At 38.6% G+C, this 20,773-nt stretch overlaps 1 protein-coding gene across 2 annotated transcripts in view; it reads right to left on the minus strand.

Moving 5' to 3' along the window:
* Positions 1-357: 357 nt before the first annotated feature.
* Positions 358-20,773, minus strand: part of LOC148082308 (glucosidase 2 subunit beta-like) — a 116,401-nt gene continuing 95,985 nt past the window's right edge. For both annotated transcript variants that reach the window (XM_087789470.1, XM_087789469.1), the window contains 2 exons: positions 7,315-7,411; positions 358-1,368 (listed from right to left, as the gene is read on the minus strand). In XM_087789470.1, the coding sequence (XP_087645596.1) occupies positions 1,231-1,368; positions 7,315-7,411 (235 nt within the window). In that variant the 3' untranslated portion in view covers positions 358-1,230. The remainder of the gene's footprint in view (positions 1,369-7,314; positions 7,412-20,773) is intronic.

Genomic DNA, 20,773 nt, shown 5'->3' on the forward strand with positions numbered 1-20,773 from the left:
TCATCAAGTACTGGTTGATGAAGCTTCATGAAGCAGTGTCTTTACTTTCTGCTGCCCCTAGATGGCACTCTCCGCTCTATAATCTATTCAATTGAAACCTAAAATCATGTTCATGTTAGTGACTTCTAAATTGAACTTGGATCCCCATACATCCCATTATAACACTCAAAACAAAGAGTGGACATATTCATTAAAGGCATGGACATGAAATGATTGAATACCTAATGTGAAAGAGAGTCAGTAGTACACATGCATAAACAATTAATCAAATTACATCAGAATTAAAAGTTAACCAGATGGTGAATGCTAATTCTTCTCTCAGAACATGTTGTAAGAGGCAACACTGAATCTAAAGGATGGACTGAAACTCCATATATTTTTTATTTTGTTTACTTGACATTACACCAAAGACCCAAATACCAAAAGAAAAGAGAGTTTTGCATAAAATGGGCCATTTAACCATTTGGTGGAACATTGCTTTGCATCATAGTATTGGTTGACTAGTGTTAAACATCAAGCTTTATTTTACATATTAAAATCTGTACATCTTCTATCTTAGCATTTAGCAATGTCATCATTTATCAATGTGATATAACACTATAATACAAGCTAAACAACAGATGCATATCTACAAGAATATTGACAGTGACATGAAAAAATATATCTAATTAAAAATATGGCATTATTAGACACAAGCATTAACAATAACTGAAGTATATGTAGTTTGTTGTAACAGCAGGAGCATCAGATACTCATTTCTGTGTGTATGTAAGGTAAAGATGTGGAATAATATTCAGAAATCATGAGGTTTTTAAAGCCTTGTGTCGGCAAAAACAGACAGATCACATTAGGCATGTTGAAAATACCGATACAGATTAAACGCAGTACTGTAAATATGTATTTGCTTAAACTTCATCAGCAGAATAACGATTCTCTTTAGCTGTAGTTTCTCTTATAGAGACTCTAAACAAACCAATCAAACACTTCTAGCTGGACTTCCAGGCGTGAAGGTTCAAGAGCGATTCAATAATGATAATAATAACGCAGGGAAACTGTTTGCTGGAAACATTCCTCTGACCTCAGCAAGCTTGGAAGTATATTTGCCGTGACACCACAGAAGTCAGGGCAGACCCTCCGGACCCCAGCCTGTCACTGGCAGCCATCAGCAGAGGGAGGGTGGCGAGGGTCAGGTGGCAAAGTTTATCTAGGCTACGCCGGGAAGGAGAAGGGTCAGAGTTCACTGTGGATGCCTCGCTGCTTCAGCACCGGCTGACAGGCCACGGGAGTCTGGAGGTCCATGATGTACTGGCATTTGCTGGGCTCCTTCACCGATCGCAAGCCTGTCTCACTTCCACATGTCAGCGTGACCTAGAAAAGCACAGAAATAAAAGTAGAGCGGAGGAATAAGCTGTTGTTTGTCTGATTCAGGCGCCATCACTCTTTTCTTCTCAGACGAGAAGCTGATTGAGGATATTATGTTTTTAACATGTATTTTATTCACATCAGAATAAGTACAAAAGCCAATAAATGCAAGTCAGTTATTCAATGTATTTTGGTACTGAATTCAGCACAACAGCAACACACGTGACTGTATATACTTGGGTGACTGTAAAGCCCGCCAGTTGATACTGGAGCGGAATATTAACTTATTTTACTTCCAGGGGAGTTGCCATGGAAACATCTCACACCGCTGCAGACAAAAGCACCTGAAGCAATTCAGAAGGACTGAAAGTTGACAGATTTTATTGCACTCTGGATTCGGTACAAGCGCTGATTTGGTTTAGTCCCTTTCCTCAGATTAGCCTTGTCTGTTATGTCACGCTGCATTTAGCAGCACAGCAACAACAACGACCACGGATCTGTGCAGCTTCAGAAGGCAGTGGAAGAGCAGGAGCCTCACCATCATTGTAAGACTACTTCCGTGATGGATCGAATAAACAACGACTATAATGTTTTGCATCAAAGCAAGCTCAATTGTCCTGAACAGGATAAAAACACATAATTACCGTATTTTCCTGACTATTAGCCTATTTTTGAGCTGTTTTCATAAATAGTGCACACCGTTTGACTGGGGTTGCGATATGCATCCACTAGATAAAGCTGTGCTAAAGGCGATGTCAACAAAACAGTCAGATAAAGTCAAACTTTATCAAGCGTTCTGAAAACTCTGTTCACTCCCATGTTAACGATGTTCAAATAATGTTTAAAAGTTTTTAAGCAGCAGCGCGCAAGACTGGTGTTGTGACAGCTAGAGCGCATGTGTATGACTGTTTGAGCATGCAGCAGAGTGATTTTTGAGTGTATAACAACCAAAACACACTCGCTCAAACCGGCGGCAGTAATCTCACTACATAGACGTCCGCCATGATGTGACATGCGTTCTAAATCCCACCCCCGAGGCGTGTCGGCACAGTCAGCGCAGATTCATGAAAGTGTTTAGTAACAAGTCACACACCAGGTAACGTTTGTATATAAGGCGCTCCGGATTATAAGGCGCACTGTTGTTTTTTGAGAAAATTAAAGGCTTTAAAGTGCGCCGTATAGTGCGGAAAATACAGTATGTTCAAACTCTTGGTTGCACAATAAAACATCTCCTTTCCAATGTAAGATACAAAAATCCACCAGCATCTTCACCGTGTAAATAATTAAGACAAGAAACTAATTTAAGAATGTTGAGATAGTCGACAGGAGTCTCAGGTACGTCCGCTCTGCTGCACAGTTCCTCCTGCCGCAGGCAGTGGACAGTATGACACTACAGGGGGCGGGGGGAGGCTCTGGACGGCAGCTGATGCTTTGCTTGAGGGCACAAATTTGAGTGGAAAAAACAGTTTGAAGTAAATAAATCCTCATGAGTGTACATGAGAAGATCCTGCTCACTTGTTAAGCGCAGTATTGCTGTTGTACTGTACTCAGTGGATCTTTTTCAACATTATACAACAGATATGACAACAAGTGAAGGCAAAAGCAAGAGAATTTCAACTAGAGTAAATTATATAACACAACAGCAAAAATGAACTAACCCTAAAAAATCCCCAACACCAAAGTACTGTTCACTCTTAAAGAAGGGTGCATGCTTTTGGAAGCTACAATTCAAATAAGAAAGAAAAAGTTTTACTGCGGGCCAAAGTAACACCTCTATAAATTCATGACACATATTGTTGAGTTAGTGCTAGAAGTGAACTACAGGAGCTCTGAAATACACTGCTAAACTAGAGGAGGGGATGGTTAACATTGCCTGCATCATAAAGTTGAAATGTTGTCCCTTTTAATCCGATGTGACTGCAAGAAGGATCCAAGGTGAGTGATAACATACAGTAAAAACAAAAGAAGAGCACACCCCGGCACTGCTTGTTTAGTCAAACGTCAGAGGATTAAGATGCCTGTTAGAACAGAGTACTACAGCAGATACCAAGAGGGAATTGTGGACGTGCATTTACTGCAATTGCATTTCTCTCGTTTTGAGATGAAGAGGCTTGAGATTCCTTAAACCGAAGTTTTCATTAACTAAGATTCTTCCTAGTTTTCTGTATTTGCATTTCTCCTTGAAAGAGGCAGGAAGATAAGCACAGCTGAGATGATTGTGTGGCCTTTTCCCCTCCTATTAAGGAGATCCCAATAAATAAATACATGTATTACTTGAACTCCCTGGCGTTGTTAGCTCCATTAGGTCTCCTCGGATGAATTTTAGTTCTTATTTTAGTTTATCAGTGTGAGTCCTGTCTGCCCCGGCCTCATGTTTTTGTATGTTTTACATTTTGTAGATTCTTAGGGATTCTTAAGGACATTGACTTGATTTTGTTTTTTAGACTTTCTGCTTTTAGATCCTCTGATTAACAGAAGCACATGGCAAACATAAACCTGTTCCAAAGCAGAACTAGCTAAGCTTCACCAGCTCTGGGAGCTCAAGGTGCCAGACTGACAACCCTCGGGAGACGGCAGGACTGTGTAGCCAGCTTCAAAAATCTATCGATCACTCTGAGCAGACTTCCTCTCTGTGCTCCAGCTCTTGCTTCTACTGCAGCCTCTTCCACTGCTGTTCGTTCTGGTCCCTGAGAGCCTTCCATACCTACACTGGACAAATATAAAGGGGAGGTTGGACAATGTGCCTGTGTCTTACTTAAATTTTTTTAATTGTTTTTGTTTAACAATTGTTGTCTTATTGGTCTGACCGTGAAAAGATTACCTTGATTAATATCGACCGTGGTTAGGCTGGAGAATGGGTCACCTCTTTGTGGGTGAATGGTCCAGTGAAGGTTAGTGAGTCTGTGTTTTTATCTTTTGAAAGAAAGATAAAATAAAAATACGATGGATAACGACACAAAAATGAAGTGACTGGCATTGCACCCTTGGTCTTCTTGTTTTGGAAGAAAGTAGTTGAAGAAAAAACGCATTTAGTGGTTCAAGTCCTGGATCTCACAGTAGCAGCTCAGAGGCTTTTCCGTATTTGTGTCGAGCAAGATATAGGGAAATAATTGTGATGATCTAGAATGATCATTGAAGTCATGTCAACAATATTGTCTCTCTTTATCATTATTAGCAAAAAATTAATTAATCAGGAAGGGTGATAATGTACAAATGTTGAGATGAAGGTGACTCACATGAAAAGTTGCATGTGAATAGGGCAACAATTCCAGACATTATCGTAAATGAACGAGTACATGGAGCAGGATGTGTTTAATGTTATGATAATGGACCCCGGATGCATGTAAAAACGACCAGATTACCATGTCTAGAATGCGCCGCATTGAGCTGCTTCATTCACATGATAATATTGTGAAGTTTTCCATGAAAGTGTGACTTCATCCATGCCATCGCTGCTTATCTAGTGTTTACAACAGTCACTTCTGTTTCATTGTCCTGAACTGATTCGCTAGCTAAAGGCAGCACTTGACCAGTTAAAAGAAAGAGGTCTCCGTAATCTCTGCTTATAAACAGGATCTACATTTTATTTTCCACGCTGCCCCACGTAGCCCATGTAGCTTGACCAACACTCCCAAATAATGGTCCTCTGCCTGAATTGTGGTTGGCCAGATCACATCCTGCATAGCTGTCCGGTCCATCCAAATATCCCGAAAAGGTTCTTTAAGAGTCTTGAAGGCTTTCTGTAAAGCGTTTAGAGCACAAGTATTTCCTCGGGTTACCACCTACAAATTAAGGTGAGCGCGCTAACTAAGACCACTATGCTGAGTGTTCTCCATTGCATCCTGGCCCTCCATCTCCCATCCATCTACATTTCTACCGCTTATTCCCTTATGAGGGTCGCAGTTTGCCAGTCTGTTGCAAGGCAGAAAGAATGAAAACCTTCTCAGGAAGTTTCTATCTATTATGTTCTTCACTTTAACTGCTCAGTGGTCCTCTGTGTTCTTTTGAAGTGATGGTCTTTTTGTTCTTCAATTTGCTATTCATCATCCCCTCATATTTCAAGAAATAAACTCTTTCAGCCAAAACAGAAAAATTCAGAGCAAGTGTGTCCTCCGTCTCCACAATGTTGGAGCATTCTGCAGACATTACCATGTTTGGTGATAGAGAGCCACTGCAGGGCTGATCACATGCAACAGTCACAGTCTTCAACTTTGAATTTAATTATCCACTGAAGCACTTGCGCTGAAACTTCTCCACAGACTTCAAACTGGCTGCACACTGACAGAATTTGGATTACCTCGATTTCCATCACTAGAACAATACTTCTCTGGTCCTACTTCTCAAGTATGAGGAAGGGAAGTGTGAGACGGAGGTTTAGCCTTTCAAATATAATAGCAGTCAACTTCTGACAAGAATTCATGATGCAGATTGCACGAGGTTTGGGAGTTGTATCAAAGGAATTCAATTTTGTCTTGTCAAAGGGACGCCTGAATCGCAAGAGTGGGTTTGCAAACGACATTTGTTGGCGGCAGACTTGAAGATGGGCCTCACATAGGTAATTGAAAAGTTTTTTTCTGGTAGTAGTTGGGTAAAAGGAAATTTTGGTCACAGCAAATGTCAGGTTTGAGTGAAGTTTAGAAAAAAGCGCAATAGATGAAAATATCCATTTTCTTTGAGAAATCTTAAAAGACCGTGTTTACTGACAGCTGTATTTACAACCTAAATTTAGTTTCAACAGAATCCACCAGAGCTAGAACTGGGTCTTTATGGAAGGTTTCAAGTCGTACTTGTTTCCAGTGAGGGTTGTACTTTGCCAAGGCTGCACTTGGTCACTGATTCTCTCCTTTTCTAGGCGCAAAAAGGGCGCATGGGGTCCGGTGGTGGGTCTCAAAATTGGGGTACTGCTTTATGCAGATTAGCTTTTTAATCGGGCTTGGACCTTAAGCTCTCGCTGAATTGGTCGCAACCGTAATTTGGCTGGGATGAAAATCATCACCTCTAAATATGGGTCCATGAATATAAGCTATAAAAATGTGGGGTGCACTTCCCTGGTCAGGGATGAGATAATGTATCTTTGGGGCATGTTCAGTAAGGTGAAAATGAAATAGGGGACTGGTGACGGGATACTTCACCTGCCTATCTACGTTCCTACTCTCACCTATGGTCACGGTAACCCAAAGAACACGATTATGGATACTAAAAACAGAATTAGTTTGTGCTGTGTTTCTGTGGTCTTGCTATAGGATTGGGACGAATAGGAGGAGAGGGCTTGGAGATATGATTAGGACACCTTCTGGACACCCCACTGGTGAGGTGTTTAGGGATAGGAATAGCATTGGGGTACCTCAGGAAGTGGTCTGGGAGAAAGACAAAAAACTGTAAAGGAGTTATGAAAAATAGAGGGATGAGTTGTGATTCAAACCAACATCGCTATTGCCAAATACAACCACATTAAGTTGTGTCATGTCATTGTTTGGATTCCCTTTAACTCTCTCAAACCTTTATTGGCCTTTTAATCTTGAAAAATCAAGACCAATTTCGTCCACATCTTACAGCATCTCCCCTGATTTTTGTGCACTTATCTTGAACCCTTGAATACTTAACATAATGTGTTTTAACTAGCTCTTTTTAATTCACTTTCCTTCACACAAATGATCCAGTCTTACCTAAAACTTACTTTTTCAGCCTTTCCTCCACTTTCCTTTGTCTTCGCTAATACTTTAGTTAACATCATGGTCAATGGAAATTCATAGCATAACTGTATATTATTTAACATATAAATATTATATATTTATTTATATTTATTGAAAAGATACAGTATGATTTTTAATGATTTCATGGCATATGTGTTCATTTTTGTAAAAAAAAGGGTTTTCAGGTCAATATTGTTTTATATTTTTATAAATATATATGTATATTAAATAGAAGCAGGTGTTGTGTGTCAGTACAAACCGTTGTGCTTCGTGAGCCACCCTGCCAGCAAGGTTCTCCGTTCTCATAGATCATCTGACTGTACAGGTTTGGTGTTCCGGTCCACATTCCCCACTTCCTGAAATCATGAAAAAGAAAAAGATCCATTTTGATATCAATGGCCTACCGTCATTACATAAATGAGCCATTTCTCTTTTTATTCCTGTAAGCGGCGCATTTATAAAAAGCCGCTCTTTATTCATCTGAAAAGGCTGCCAGTCTGGCCTGGCCCTGCTTGCTTCCTGGCAACGACACGGTCACTTACTTCCTCTTGAAACAATGGAGGGAAATATTAATTACAGTTTTTGTCAGTTAATTTGATGAACATTTAAACACAAGGGAAGGAGACAGCAGAGGCTGAGGAATAATTACACCCTCACTGAATGTTTCAAGGGCAGTAAAAGGAACGAGCGGGAGCGGCAGTGGACGCTGCTCGATACCTCTTGCTTCCTTGAAGTGCAGCAGCTTCTCCAGCATAGCGCTCTGTGCAGTCAGGCTGCCAGCGAGTATTGATTTTTAGAAACATTGTAATCCTGTTAGGGAGGAAACTCTTTTCTGCATTTGGTACATGGTTGACTGAAGATTGCAACGGCTACTGTGCCCTACATAAAGAGGTAACTACTTTCTGTCTGCTCTGCTAAATATCCAGGTCAAAAGAAACAAAGACGACCATCTTTATCCACCCTACCTTCAGAATGTCTGCTGTTTTGTGATTTAATTGTATGGAACGAGACAGAGAATAATGATTGGGAAGGAAATATTCATAAATGCATGTGGCTCCTTCAAGACTGACGTATGAATTATCTTTGCACCGTATCACAGAAATGCCATTATGTACTCCAAACTTTTAACTTCTCCGGTGAATTGAAATATCAGACATCTTAGGAAAGAAAGAAAGCTATTGAAATCTGTGTCTGCAGAAATGTGTATACAGCCATAAACTGAAGGACCTTGTGACTCCCTAATAAAAAGTCTGTTTTACTGTTACCTATGATCTAAATGCTATGAACTAATAGTTATTGAAACTTTTATCTTGCAAGTGTGACAGTTTTTTGTGTTTACCCGAAAGTATATTAACAGGGACTCCGACTAATTGTTTTTTTCAATGTACTGAGCAATAGATCTATTGAGAACCTCAAAGTAATTTGGACATGATTTTAAAGGTACAGTAATAATTGATTGATCTCAAGGTGAGAAGATGGCGTCATCGTAAGCCCATTGATAAATAATGATTGTTTCATGAAGCTTCAGAAAGCAGTGACCTAACTACCAAAGTCCACTAGATGGCACTCACCGCCTTAAAATCCATCTTGTTTTACAGCTTTTCTTTTGAAACCTCACACAAGATTCAAACTGAGGGCGCCACCTATTGAGCTTTAAAAAAAAAAAAGAAACTGTTTCATGAAGCTTCACCAGCCCATCACATCATAGTCACAAGTTTGGTTTTCAGATTTGTGGTTTTTGATCAAATTCTTGTTGCAAACAAGGGCAAAGACTTTAACATCCATGAAGACCCAGCTCTGGCACCATCTAATATACTCATTAATAATTCATTTCTAAACCAAATGGAAAAATCAAACAGTCTCTCTGCCCCATGGATTGTAAACAAGACACTGAATAACAAGAAATAGTACTTGAAACTGAGGTTTCAACCTTGGAGCCGACAAACACTGTTCTCTTCTCGACGGTTTTAATAGCACTGACCATGTCTGCATCCTGCAGCGAGGCTCCAACATGAATGATGCACGTGGTGTGTCCAAGATGTCTCCACAGGTCAGACAGAGGTGACTCACTCAAGTTGATGCCAACTGGGCCAGGGCTCTCGCGCTCTCTCTCCAGCTTGCTTGATTGGGTTTTAGCACTCCATTAGCGGCTGGCAGCCTTCAAATGGATGGTGTGTCAGGAGTGTCTGACATGTCCAGACATGGAAGTTACAGAGGTTCAGCTGTGCTCCCAATGCATCGTCTTCATCTCCCGACGTCTGTCACGACCTCACACGTGCACGTGCACACATTCCCCTGCGTCAGCTTTCAACTCTCCATCACAATTCCTGGTAGCCATTCTCTGCCCACCGTCTACTGCAGATTTGTGAATACTGGATCATGATCTCATTTTTGTTTTTGTCTGGAAAGATTAAAGCTTGTGACTAAGGATTAATATTATTAATAATTATTTTTGTAAATATATTTATCTACATGGCACACCTGGATGTAGTACATTTTAACAAAAATCAAACTCATATCACTGTATTACAGAATCAGATCTTGTTTTTGAATTGTACATTAAATAAAAGGGTAACAACTCTTTATTATGGTAGAAATAATTTTCCAATTAACCAAATAAATAATTAGATTGATTAACTTATCATGCAACAACCCGTTCAGAGAGTCTGTGAGTGAACATGTAATGAGAGAATTATTGAAGCTGACGCAACAAATACACAAACACTGTCTGGCAATGGCGCAACAGAGGTTCCAAAACCTTGACCTTTTTTTTTTTAAAGCTGTGAGAAATGTATAAAAATTAGTTTGCGTGTTTGTTACATTAAGATATATATAAAATATCCTCACAATGGATGAAGGAAGCATCAAGTACATAAAGAAGTAAAAACACTATATATTTTTTTAACTTTAAATTAAAAGATTAGTATTGACTCTAGTACATATATCAAATATTTTTTGGATGTCATGCCAATTTGGGAAAAGAGTTTGTTGTGTCTAAGAAAATGTAGATTTTAATCATATAACCATATTCACAAACAACATTTTTAAGCGGATATATTTTGTGACACATCTACTTATATGAGCCGTCGATGTAACACCTTTTTTTTCTTTTTGCACTCGAAAAATTCAGGTATTAGCTTTGGAGAGTAGGACGCAAATGTTTTTGACTGTACAAATTGTTATCTATTTTATTTTTAAAAAAACTCAAGGGAGTTAAAGACAGCACATGTTATTTAGGCGCATTAAACCATTATGTACGAACACAGCATAACATGGACCGAAATAAACCATTAACCAAGCAGGCAAAACAATTATAGCCAACAATAGAAATATGTTGTATGTACAGTGAAGAGCAAATTCACACATTTGGGACTTACTGATCCACTCGATGAAAGCAAGGCAAGCAGATTCATTTAGTGCTGCCCCAGAGGAGCTCCTGCACAACTGTGATTTGCTGAGTTAATTTTAGCCGTATTCCACCTGATTCGAACAACCTTTTTAGATTGTGTCTCCTGAGTTTATTAAAATCCTATTTTTCCATCAAATTTTAAAACACTTAAACCTGATGTTCTCATCATGTGAGGAAAAACAATGCTGCCGATCTGATCCCAGGCTGCATAGAGTAATTGTCGTTGATTAATAAAAATTATGAGTCTGGAGCTTCAGTGAAATATCAGGAGTGTAGTTCGCTTTCTTTTAGAGAGACGGAACACACAGGCATCACGCTGGTGTAAGTCGACAGGGGGACAAGAAAGCGGAAAGACTGGAGGTAAAGGGGTCACGGTCTTTGTAAACTCCTGCTGGTGTAACCCAGAACACTTAATGGTGAAAGAGAGATTCTGCACTCTGGATTTTGAGCTGCTCGCTGTGGGACTGTGGCCATTTACCTGCCCAGGAAATCCCCCCTTGCTGTTAAGAGCCTGTTCATGATATAACCCGTATATGTAATCTTAGTAAATCACCCTTGATCCGTGGTGCAGCGACTCACATTGAATGTAACCAAGGCAGTCCAAGTTGCAAGTTGACTAAAATGTATATATTTGAAAGGTTTCTAACAGGTAATAAGATAAAAAACTGAATGCATTATCAATCTCAATTTAACTATGTATACCACCTTTAGCATAATGCATCATCTGTGAATAGTTTCAAAACTCCACGACAAAAAAGACACAGATGTGCAGCAACTGTTATCCTATTGTATTGAATTCCCCTCCATCTATATCCATAATTGCTCTTTAGACTTCAGGTTACATTTTTGACATGTATATTTAGGGATGAGTATTGAATGGGTTTTATTAATCTATAGCATTTATACTAATTTTGCGGGTTTACAGTGAGGGTTGACTCACTAGGTCACTGATGAGTTCAAAACCTTTATGGACATAATGTCTCTGGCATCAGGAATTAGGGACCCAGTGTAAAGCAGCAGGGATAAGATTCAGTACCTCTACATCTGAGTCCATGGTTCTCACTCGGAATAAGGTGGGATTCCCTCTCTGAGTTGGATCCTGCGCCAAGTGGAAGAGTTCAAGTATCTTGGGGTTTCAAGAGTGAGGGAAGAACGAGTGTGAGATTGACAGACAGAAAAAGTGTTTGTGATTGAAGGGGACAAAGTGTTTTCAACAAAAAATAAAAAACAGGTTATTGTCAAATATGAAAGCAGCCTCAGACTTGACAACTGGAATCAGTCAATTAATCAAGGCCAGATGTGTAGCTCCAGTGGACTATAGTGATTTAATTATTTTACTATAATGTCAATATTGAACCAACCCCCGGTGCCAGCTCAGCATTACATAAAAAAGGGTAAATAGATCCGTCTACAAAATCCCAGCCCTGTGAATAGCAGATGTCTATCTGTTAAAGCAGTAAAGTGTGGGCTTATTATCGTCACTCTCCCACTGTCACATCCACTCATTAGCTACGTCTGCCTTGACTTCCACCTCACAGCTCTGCTTTACACCGATTTAACAAGTGGTGTGGAGCACAGTGTTAGTCCCCCTTGCTATGCTGTTAATGCGATAATCATTTCTAGTCGGAAGGTGCACCACCACATTGGCAGGTAAGGAGTCATTTGGAAATTTGCTGCTTAACGAAAATTCAGCTAGCGGTGGTGTTTCAAATATATTCTGTTACCGTTGTGAGAGGTATCCCTGGCCTCTGCCCCATGTGCTAGGTCACCAAGCAGCAGAGGGAATTTGAGTATAATTAAAGTTACAAAGACTGAACCCGACAGAAAGAACCATCTTCTATGCCTTAAAAAACTATTAACACAATATTATATGGTGGAATCGTGCAATATAATATATTAATAGGAAAAAATAAATGGTGATATGTGTGTGTTTTACTGCAGTACTTGGATTGTGCACTGTTTTTCTTATCTTTTTATTTATTAATGTGATTTTTATCACTGTTATGTGCAGTTTAATTATAACCATTGTAGCAACATTTTTATATTTTGCTTTTTTTAATTCTGCACAAACAGTTTGACACCTTGTTTTAATCTTGTTGTAATTGTTGTCATGACAATAAATGACTGATTGATTGATTGATTGATTGATTGATATTGTCCTTTGGAATACAACATGGTAGGGAAAAATCTATCAATTTAGATTTAAAAATCCCCTTTAAGGATAAAGTAATTACATATTTAAACATGATTTTTGTCATCTCTAGAGCTACCTTGTTTTATATAGTACTTTGGGGAAACATTTCTCAACAATATGACAAACGAAAAGCCAGCAGTGGTTTTGTTTAGAGGCTTCCTGGTGGGATCCCTTACATTTTCTCAGACAACCAGGGACAACCAACCTTTAGTGCCCTTTACCAAGTGAATTGACTTTTTGACAATCTGGAGTGTCAACTAGACATTCACAAGGACAAATACACATCTGTTACACAAATTAAAATGCAATGATAATGGTTTCAGAAATGTGACCAATTGGTAACAAGGTTTTGTTCAAACAGGGGGGTCCCTGTCATTTGGTGATAGGGGTACACTTGTGACATTTGCTTGCACACTCTCAGAGAAAGTAACAAGTATATCCCGTTTTATGTTTCAATAGATGGACTTTTGCAAACACGTTATCAACAATGGGCTGGCTTGCAACAGGAACAAGCAGAAAGAAGCAACTGTCATGTTTCCTGGATTACATCTTTCAATCGACTGAGGTTCGCCATAGAATTGTTCTTTTCAAACAGGCTGCAGCATTTGGACAGCAATGTTGATGTGTTGCTTGAAAAGCATGTAAACAATCACCATCCATGACATCCCTGGAATTATGGAAATTATGTAGCTCATACTGGCTGCGACATGAACTGAATATCCCGCTGGCTTTTGGGTGACAGGGATTGAAGCAAACAACGGAGATTTTTTTATCTTGTATTTCAGATGATTTCAAAGACCAAGCAACTTCAGGCAAAAGTACCAATCCAGTTGTTTCAGACTCTAACTTCAGGCACTGATTTATTAGATGCACAATTGTGACATCTTATTTCATGTAGTGTAACCAGTTAGTAAATGCCAGGGCAATATGTCATATGTTGACACTCTATTTGGTGACCAATAATTTCCTTTTTCCCTTTTTAAATAAATATTAATGTTCAAATTTATACTCAAGATATTCATCAATGAAAGAAATAAGAGTTTTTAAACTCTATATTGTAGTTTTGGTTTACGCACATGGTAATAAAGATCACATATAAATTACTAAACTGCAGCAGGTATGATGAGACTTTTTACAAACAGCAGCTCCAACAACTGCTAAGTGGTGCTCAGTCAACGGTTTGAATTAAAATTCTGGGAAGACCAGAGAGAAGGTTTTAGAATGTTTTTAGAATGCTCCGGAGAGAGGAGCCCCTTCTTATATACAAGCAAAGGCATCATTTGTAGAGATAACGCCAACCACAACTCGAAAGATAAGAAATGTTTAGGGATGTGGGATGTGTGTTGGTTGTACATTTAAAGGACACTTTATTTCCCCAAAAAACAGGCACGTGTATTAAACATATTAATACACATATGTACATACGTGTACAGTGTTTTAAACATATTTTCCAAGACGCAACCAAGTTCTGCTAAACTCTTTTAACATAGCAAACATTTGACAGCTGGCTGTTTTACGTACCATTGCAGATGGCTGTCCCAATAATACATTATGGATCTAAACACAGTCATTGTATGTCATTTTCATTTTTTTTTATCAATGATTGATTTGAGTTTAAAGCTAAATTAACTTATCCACTAATTATAGCAACACGTCTATATTTCTACACCTAACTATAAACTATCTACATATTAACATGTACAATGATGGTTTGATTCCTTTGCCTTTGCTTCTGCTTATTAGGTGTTGGGTTGCCTCCTACCAGCTTCAACCTCCAGCTCTCACCGGGGGACCCAGGGTCAGGTGAGAGACATAGTCTCTCCAGATTGTCCCGGGTCTACCCCTGCAGCCTTTGGCAAGTGGGACATGCCCTCATCACATCACCAGCATCGCGTCTAGGAAAGCAAATCTCATTGACACTAACTGACACATACACATATAGTGTTGAAGTCAAAAACTAAATCAGTATTCTGTTAACAGCTCACTTGTGCCTCATTAACAACTAGGCAAGATGTTGCCATGGTGATTTGTCAGAAAGGCCTCCGGGGGGTTCACAGTGGCGGTGCCCTCACCCTTCACTCCTGAGCACTTCAACCTGCCCCTCATGCTTGCATGCACACACACACACACACACACACACACACACACACACACACACACACACACACACACACACACACACACACACACACACACACACACACACACACACACACACACACAGTCATCAACTCTATGCCTTGATTACAAGACGTGACGCCGGGATTCATCTCTTAATAACGCAAAAACTGTATGTGTTGATCTCAACGTGAACAAGTGTTTTAAAGTGCAAATGTGAACGTGAGGGGCTCTCTTCACTGGAGGGTTTCTGCAGTTGCAATGTCCCAGTTTGAAATATAACCCTCTTTTTACTAATGGCACTTCAACAAGTCACTTTGGTGACCTGGAAATGAACACACTTAACAAAACTCTCAAATGTTTAATATTTAAGTAAATTATCAATGTCACCCTTAATAGAAATCTAGGAACGTTTTCACATGGAACAAGGTATAACAATTTATAATTGTAAAGAAAGTCTGATCTTAAATTATTTTATAGGCATACATGACACAATATACTTAATCACCTTGAAAATATATTTGACATTTCTTTTTATTTTCATGCAAGTGTATTAAATATGACATTTTTTAGAGCAACTACAGAACAATACAACATGAGTAAGAATGGACAGAGCAAATCTCTTGGTAATCTATGGTACGACTAAAAGTACATCTGTGTTTGTCATTCAAAACGATAAGAAGAAAAATAGTTTCATATAAGAGATGATAGACATTTTCCATAATATAGCATTGAGAAAAAAATGTATTCTTTGCTGTGTCTAAGTCACATGATACACACGAGTTGCTTCATTAGTAGTTTTTTTCGTGAGTGCATATAGCAACAACAATAGAAAAAAGGTGCAGATGATTTTGGTGGAGATATACTTGGAAACCAATAATTTGTTGTTTATCTTTTTAGGGAAAGCTATTGTGTGAGTTTGTGTAAGAATGTGTGACATTTTAATGTAATGTGACGGTTAATCTTTCATTCTGAAAACAGTTGAATAACACTGAAGATGCTTTCATTTCAGTGAGTGATGTTCACGGCAGTGTTAAAAAGCTGCGGCCTCATGTACTAAGGGGTCGGACGTACAAAAAACGCGCGGACATCCTTTTTCACATCATAGTCCATATGTATCAATAATGAAAGAGTCTTAAAGTTTGTAGGTTGCGTACGTAAGGTTCAGCTTCTCCGATGCATGTCACGTTGAGATGTTCAATTCAGAGTTACATTACTGATCAATATTGATTAAAAATTAAATCACACAAGTGTTTGTAGTTACACGAGAGGATAGTAAATTATTCACAAGCGTATAAATATGTTTTCATCCACCAAACGGATGATCTGTATTTATTAAGACATTTTACACTGAATATTTAAATCCGCTATTTCACGCTATTCAGAAAAAAATGTAAAGGAATTATGAGCTTGTTTTTATAATATAACGAACAAAATCATAAGCGTCTGATCGCTTCACTTCTTTCTCTACGAGAGTCACAGACGTTCTTGTGGAACAACATCACGTCCGTTTGATCGAAGTGAAGCTTCAGAATGAAAGCAGCTAAAGTTTTACTCACGTACCCCATTTTCTGGATTTGAGTTTCCGAACGTATTTAGTGTTTAGTAGAATTGAAAAATCCAAACCCCTTTTTTTTTTCCAAATTGATGCACAACCTTTTTCCTATTGATTTCTCCCAGAGGACACATAGGGAAGGGCGGTATAAATGGCTTACTTTAAATGTGTTGTCACTACTCCACAAATAAATAAAATGTTTCGGTTGTGTGTTACATCATTTAATACATTTTGAGCGTTACGATTTGTAAGGAATTTGGAGCAATATGGTAAAAAGTGAACCTGGAATCTTTTGACAATGTATGTGAAATAATCAAATATTATATTTGTCGAGACCTCGGTATTAACAATAAAGTATCTTAAATGCAGAATATATTTTTGTTTTTTCTTGCACAATGGATGACCTTAAGTGTATTTTTTTTCCCCGTTGTGGGTGGTATCCAATATTTTGCCTGAAGAATATATTTTTTTAGGTAGGCTGAAAAAACATAAAAAATATAAAGTATGTAATGTTCGATTGTTTTGCTTTAGCGCACCAGCATAACAACTCTTGCTGGCCATTTCTTTTCAACACTTATCTACTAATTTTTCAATCACAATAACAACAAGAACAATACAATAGACGAGTGTAAAACAGGGTTATAGTAGTTATTATATAGTTATTTAAAATATGGACCGAGATGGAAGCTGTGCAACAATCTATTGGTTTTCACACTCACAGCTGGGACAAGACTCAGTATATGCAATAAACATCCAGTACAGAGGAACAGTAAGATTATTTAAGATCCCTTTGTCTCTTGTCTTATTTGGTGGCCAAACAAAGCCAGAGGGAAATTCATAGGGAAAGGAGAAAACGGGGAACATGTAGAACTGTAGTTCATTGTGCATGATGAAAAATAAAACATCCTGTTTTATCAAAATAAGTATATCCTTCTATCCTATTGTAACATTTACAGTGGGGGTCCTCAGTAGTCTTGGAATCTATGTTGAACTGTTCCTTCAAAAGTCCGCTCTAATCTTCAGAGTCTTGACAATATCTCAGCGCCAGATGATTCCAGCTACGACAGAGAGGAAGTCTCTCAATCCCCTGCCTGCACATAGAATCTTATACAACTGACGGTGTTTTTGTGCCAAAACATCACGAGTCAAGCTCTTAATTAGCCATATTTAAAGGAACACAAGTGTATTTTGTCTGCAGGCCTTCAGTGTGTCACTCAATCTATTATTAATGACACAATCACTTGTATACCCAAATCCTAATTCAAGACTTGATTTATCAGATATTTGATGTGTAAATATGGACTGGGAAGTGTTGTACATCCCTGCTCTAAAGAAACCATGTGATCCATACACTGAGCCTGTCAAAGTGGGTTACTTTTCATTTCCAGCACGATTCTAATCAGGTCAAAGTCATCGGAGAAGGATATTTACGTATCAGTGTCTTATTCCGGGCCTTGCCTCAAACTAGCAAACATCATATCATTGCTGTCCGCGCAGAACCACTTCAGAGCATCGAGTGCTAAGATTATTATGCAATGCCCAGCATGTGAAGGTGACTGGAAGTCATACGTCTTTCCGCCCAGAATGATTCAAGGAATCAAAAAGAGAGGAATTCAGTTTGTGTGTACTTCAGGGACATTGTGGTTCTCATGCTGTGAACCAACAGGACGGTTGGTATTGTTGCATTTGTGATGGCAATTGTGTTCTCACACCCTTGATGCTTGTGTTCACAAGATGTGTTTATATGCACTTACAGCACCCACAGTATTGCTTGCCTGCCGTGATTGTTGCTAGGCTACAGAAAAAATATATATCTATGTCTCCTTTCCAGGAAAGAATTCACACCCGTACAGTACCTTACAATGCAGCGTGGTTATACTTCTCCCTGTGTGTGAAAGTGGAAACTGGTCAGCTTGACTTAGCCCATTAGTGATCATTATTGAGTGACAAGGGGGCCAGCAAATATTGTTGTCACTAATATCTTTTCAAATAGGGGTTAAAAACAAGCAGTTTATTAGTCTCAATAACAAACTAAACACAGATTTATATACACATTGAATACCAGTTAATTCGATCAAGTTGCTATCAGTTAATCTAGAAAAAAAAAGAATGTAGCGCCGCTTTGTATTCTAATGCTGCGAAGCAAATGCCTTAATTTTATAAAAAAAACATGATGGAGGGTTGAAGTCACGCCCAGGTATAAGGCCATTAGAGACAGATCTCCATTGCATTTACACCAAGCCCCTCCCGTCCCTGCACTGTGAACAATAGAGGGTTGGACTTTTGAATTTGAAATTACTTCTACCACAAACAAAACACTTTTCTCACAAAGTATGATGTTATTCAAAATCTTTGACCAAAACATCTGGACAGTGACTTTGAAGCAACTGACAATATGTGAATAAATGCTAATAAAACAATGCTGGCTTCAAGTGATCACATCTACATATGTCCACCTTTCGAGCTGCACGTATGAGAGAGAAAGAGTTTTTGATTAAAAGAGTGTATTTCCCTAACACGAGGAGACAAAATGCATTCTCTTTGGTTAAGTGCCAGTAAACTTTCATGGCTATACAATCTTTCTTAGGACTCAAAAATCTGGATCCGTTTCTACAACAATTTTCATATTCTTTCTGTTAGAAGTTCAGGTTTCCTGCGGTGGGAAAAGGTTGTTGAACCGTCAACACAGTTGCAGGATTATCGACTGTGATACATTTTTATAACATCTCTGCTCTTTGAAGATCAACTATTCAATAAAGTCATTTGTGCGTGAATATTAAAGAAGAAACTGACTGAGGCTGATACAATGACGCTCAATGTAGATCAGTTGATCTTAAATTCCTATTAGATTTCGTTTTACATTTAAAAAATGAAGGATTTTTTATTTTTATTTCAGTGACATGTCGTCTATCTCTCTTCAGTTTTCAGCGCTTCACAAATAACCATCACTTACTTACTAACATACTCTAAAATCAAAGGCCCCTTCCAAGCTCGCCTTGTGCAATATAAAGAGGTTCCGAGGGTGAGGGGTGAACCAGTGAGCTGCTCGTGGAGCCTGGTGCAAATTCAAAGGAGCTCTTTCTTCTCTCCTGGCGCCTTCTCAACGATGATGAGTGCAGGGATGTTTGACCCCGACACAATAGGAGGCTGGACTCCTTGAACTGTGTGGGACGCCGCACGCCAACCTCGTTGACCCCAAATGTATGCCACCTGATTTCCCTCGAGTCCTCACAAAAAACTCATTGTAACACCCTTTAACCGACCTCTGCCGGCTCTAAGGCAACATTTAAATTAGCCAGCAGTTCATCTTAACCCTTGAGGTATATTATAATTCTTAACCTTATTCTTTTCCATTTTAAGTGATTAAGCACTTACATCTTTAGCTAATTTCTAGTCTAACTTAGATTAACGTAAATTTGTTGTACCACAAAACAACAATTTAAAGGGAAAATCTGATATATAAGACACATATATATTAGCCACAGCTGCCCATGTTCTATCATGATAAATTGTTCTCTGTATCGTTCTGTGTAAATATAAGATTAAATTAATGCTTTTTCCGAACAGAACATTTAACACAGCAGTAAAAAGGCTTAATGAATTACCATTCTACCAGAACAAATTGCTGATAAAGCTCTTATCATATATTATTTTTATTTAATCAGTTTTTACGCTGCCGTCTCTAATCTCAGCATCAATTTATTAATGCAAAGTTTACATGCAGAATCTCAATTTACTTATTTAACAGCTAGATCCATCATCTTTCACTTTCTCTGTGTTTCTCTGTCAGAAGGTTGTGTTTAATAGTTGCAGAGTGAAAATTTAAGAATTATTAAAATTTTGAAAACTACATTAAAAAGACATTGGGGGGAGGGGGGGTAGTTTGGTTTAACAAACAAAAGTGACTGATTTGTGTATGCACGTTTTTTTTGTCTCATCCCGATTGTAAATGTAATACTACAATTCTGCTCTTGGGTTTTAAAATAGCCACCACCTGTCATAAGGCCAATGCCAACTGCTATCGCAAATGACACATTAATTCTAAGGAAACTACTTGTTAAATGGGACAAAGAGTCTCATTTATAACACAAACATGTATTCCCTTTTCTTTGTATATGAAGGTTCTAGACCTGAGATATTTAACACTTCTGCCAAAGTGAAAAGTGTTATCATAGAAGTTCAGCAAAAGTTTGAGTTCACAAATTCTACCAGAGCTAACTTACACTCAGACAACGTGTCACCATTTAAGATAATTTAATACCCCGAGGTGTTCCCAGGCCAGCTGAGAGACATTTTCTGAAGGGTGTCCTAGATTTTACCTGTGGGCTCATACAGGTGGTACATGCACCAAACACCTCCTCAGCAAGCTGTTCAGGAGGAAGATAAGACGTCCAAAACATGTGAAATAAAGTAGACTTTTTTTTTTACTGACTTCTGTCATC

Source organism: Callionymus lyra, chromosome 4, assembly GCF_982586985.1.
Source record: "Callionymus lyra chromosome 4, fCalLyr1.hap1.1, whole genome shotgun sequence".
In the NCBI taxonomy this organism is placed as follows: domain Eukaryota; kingdom Metazoa; phylum Chordata; class Actinopteri; order Syngnathiformes; family Callionymidae; genus Callionymus; species Callionymus lyra.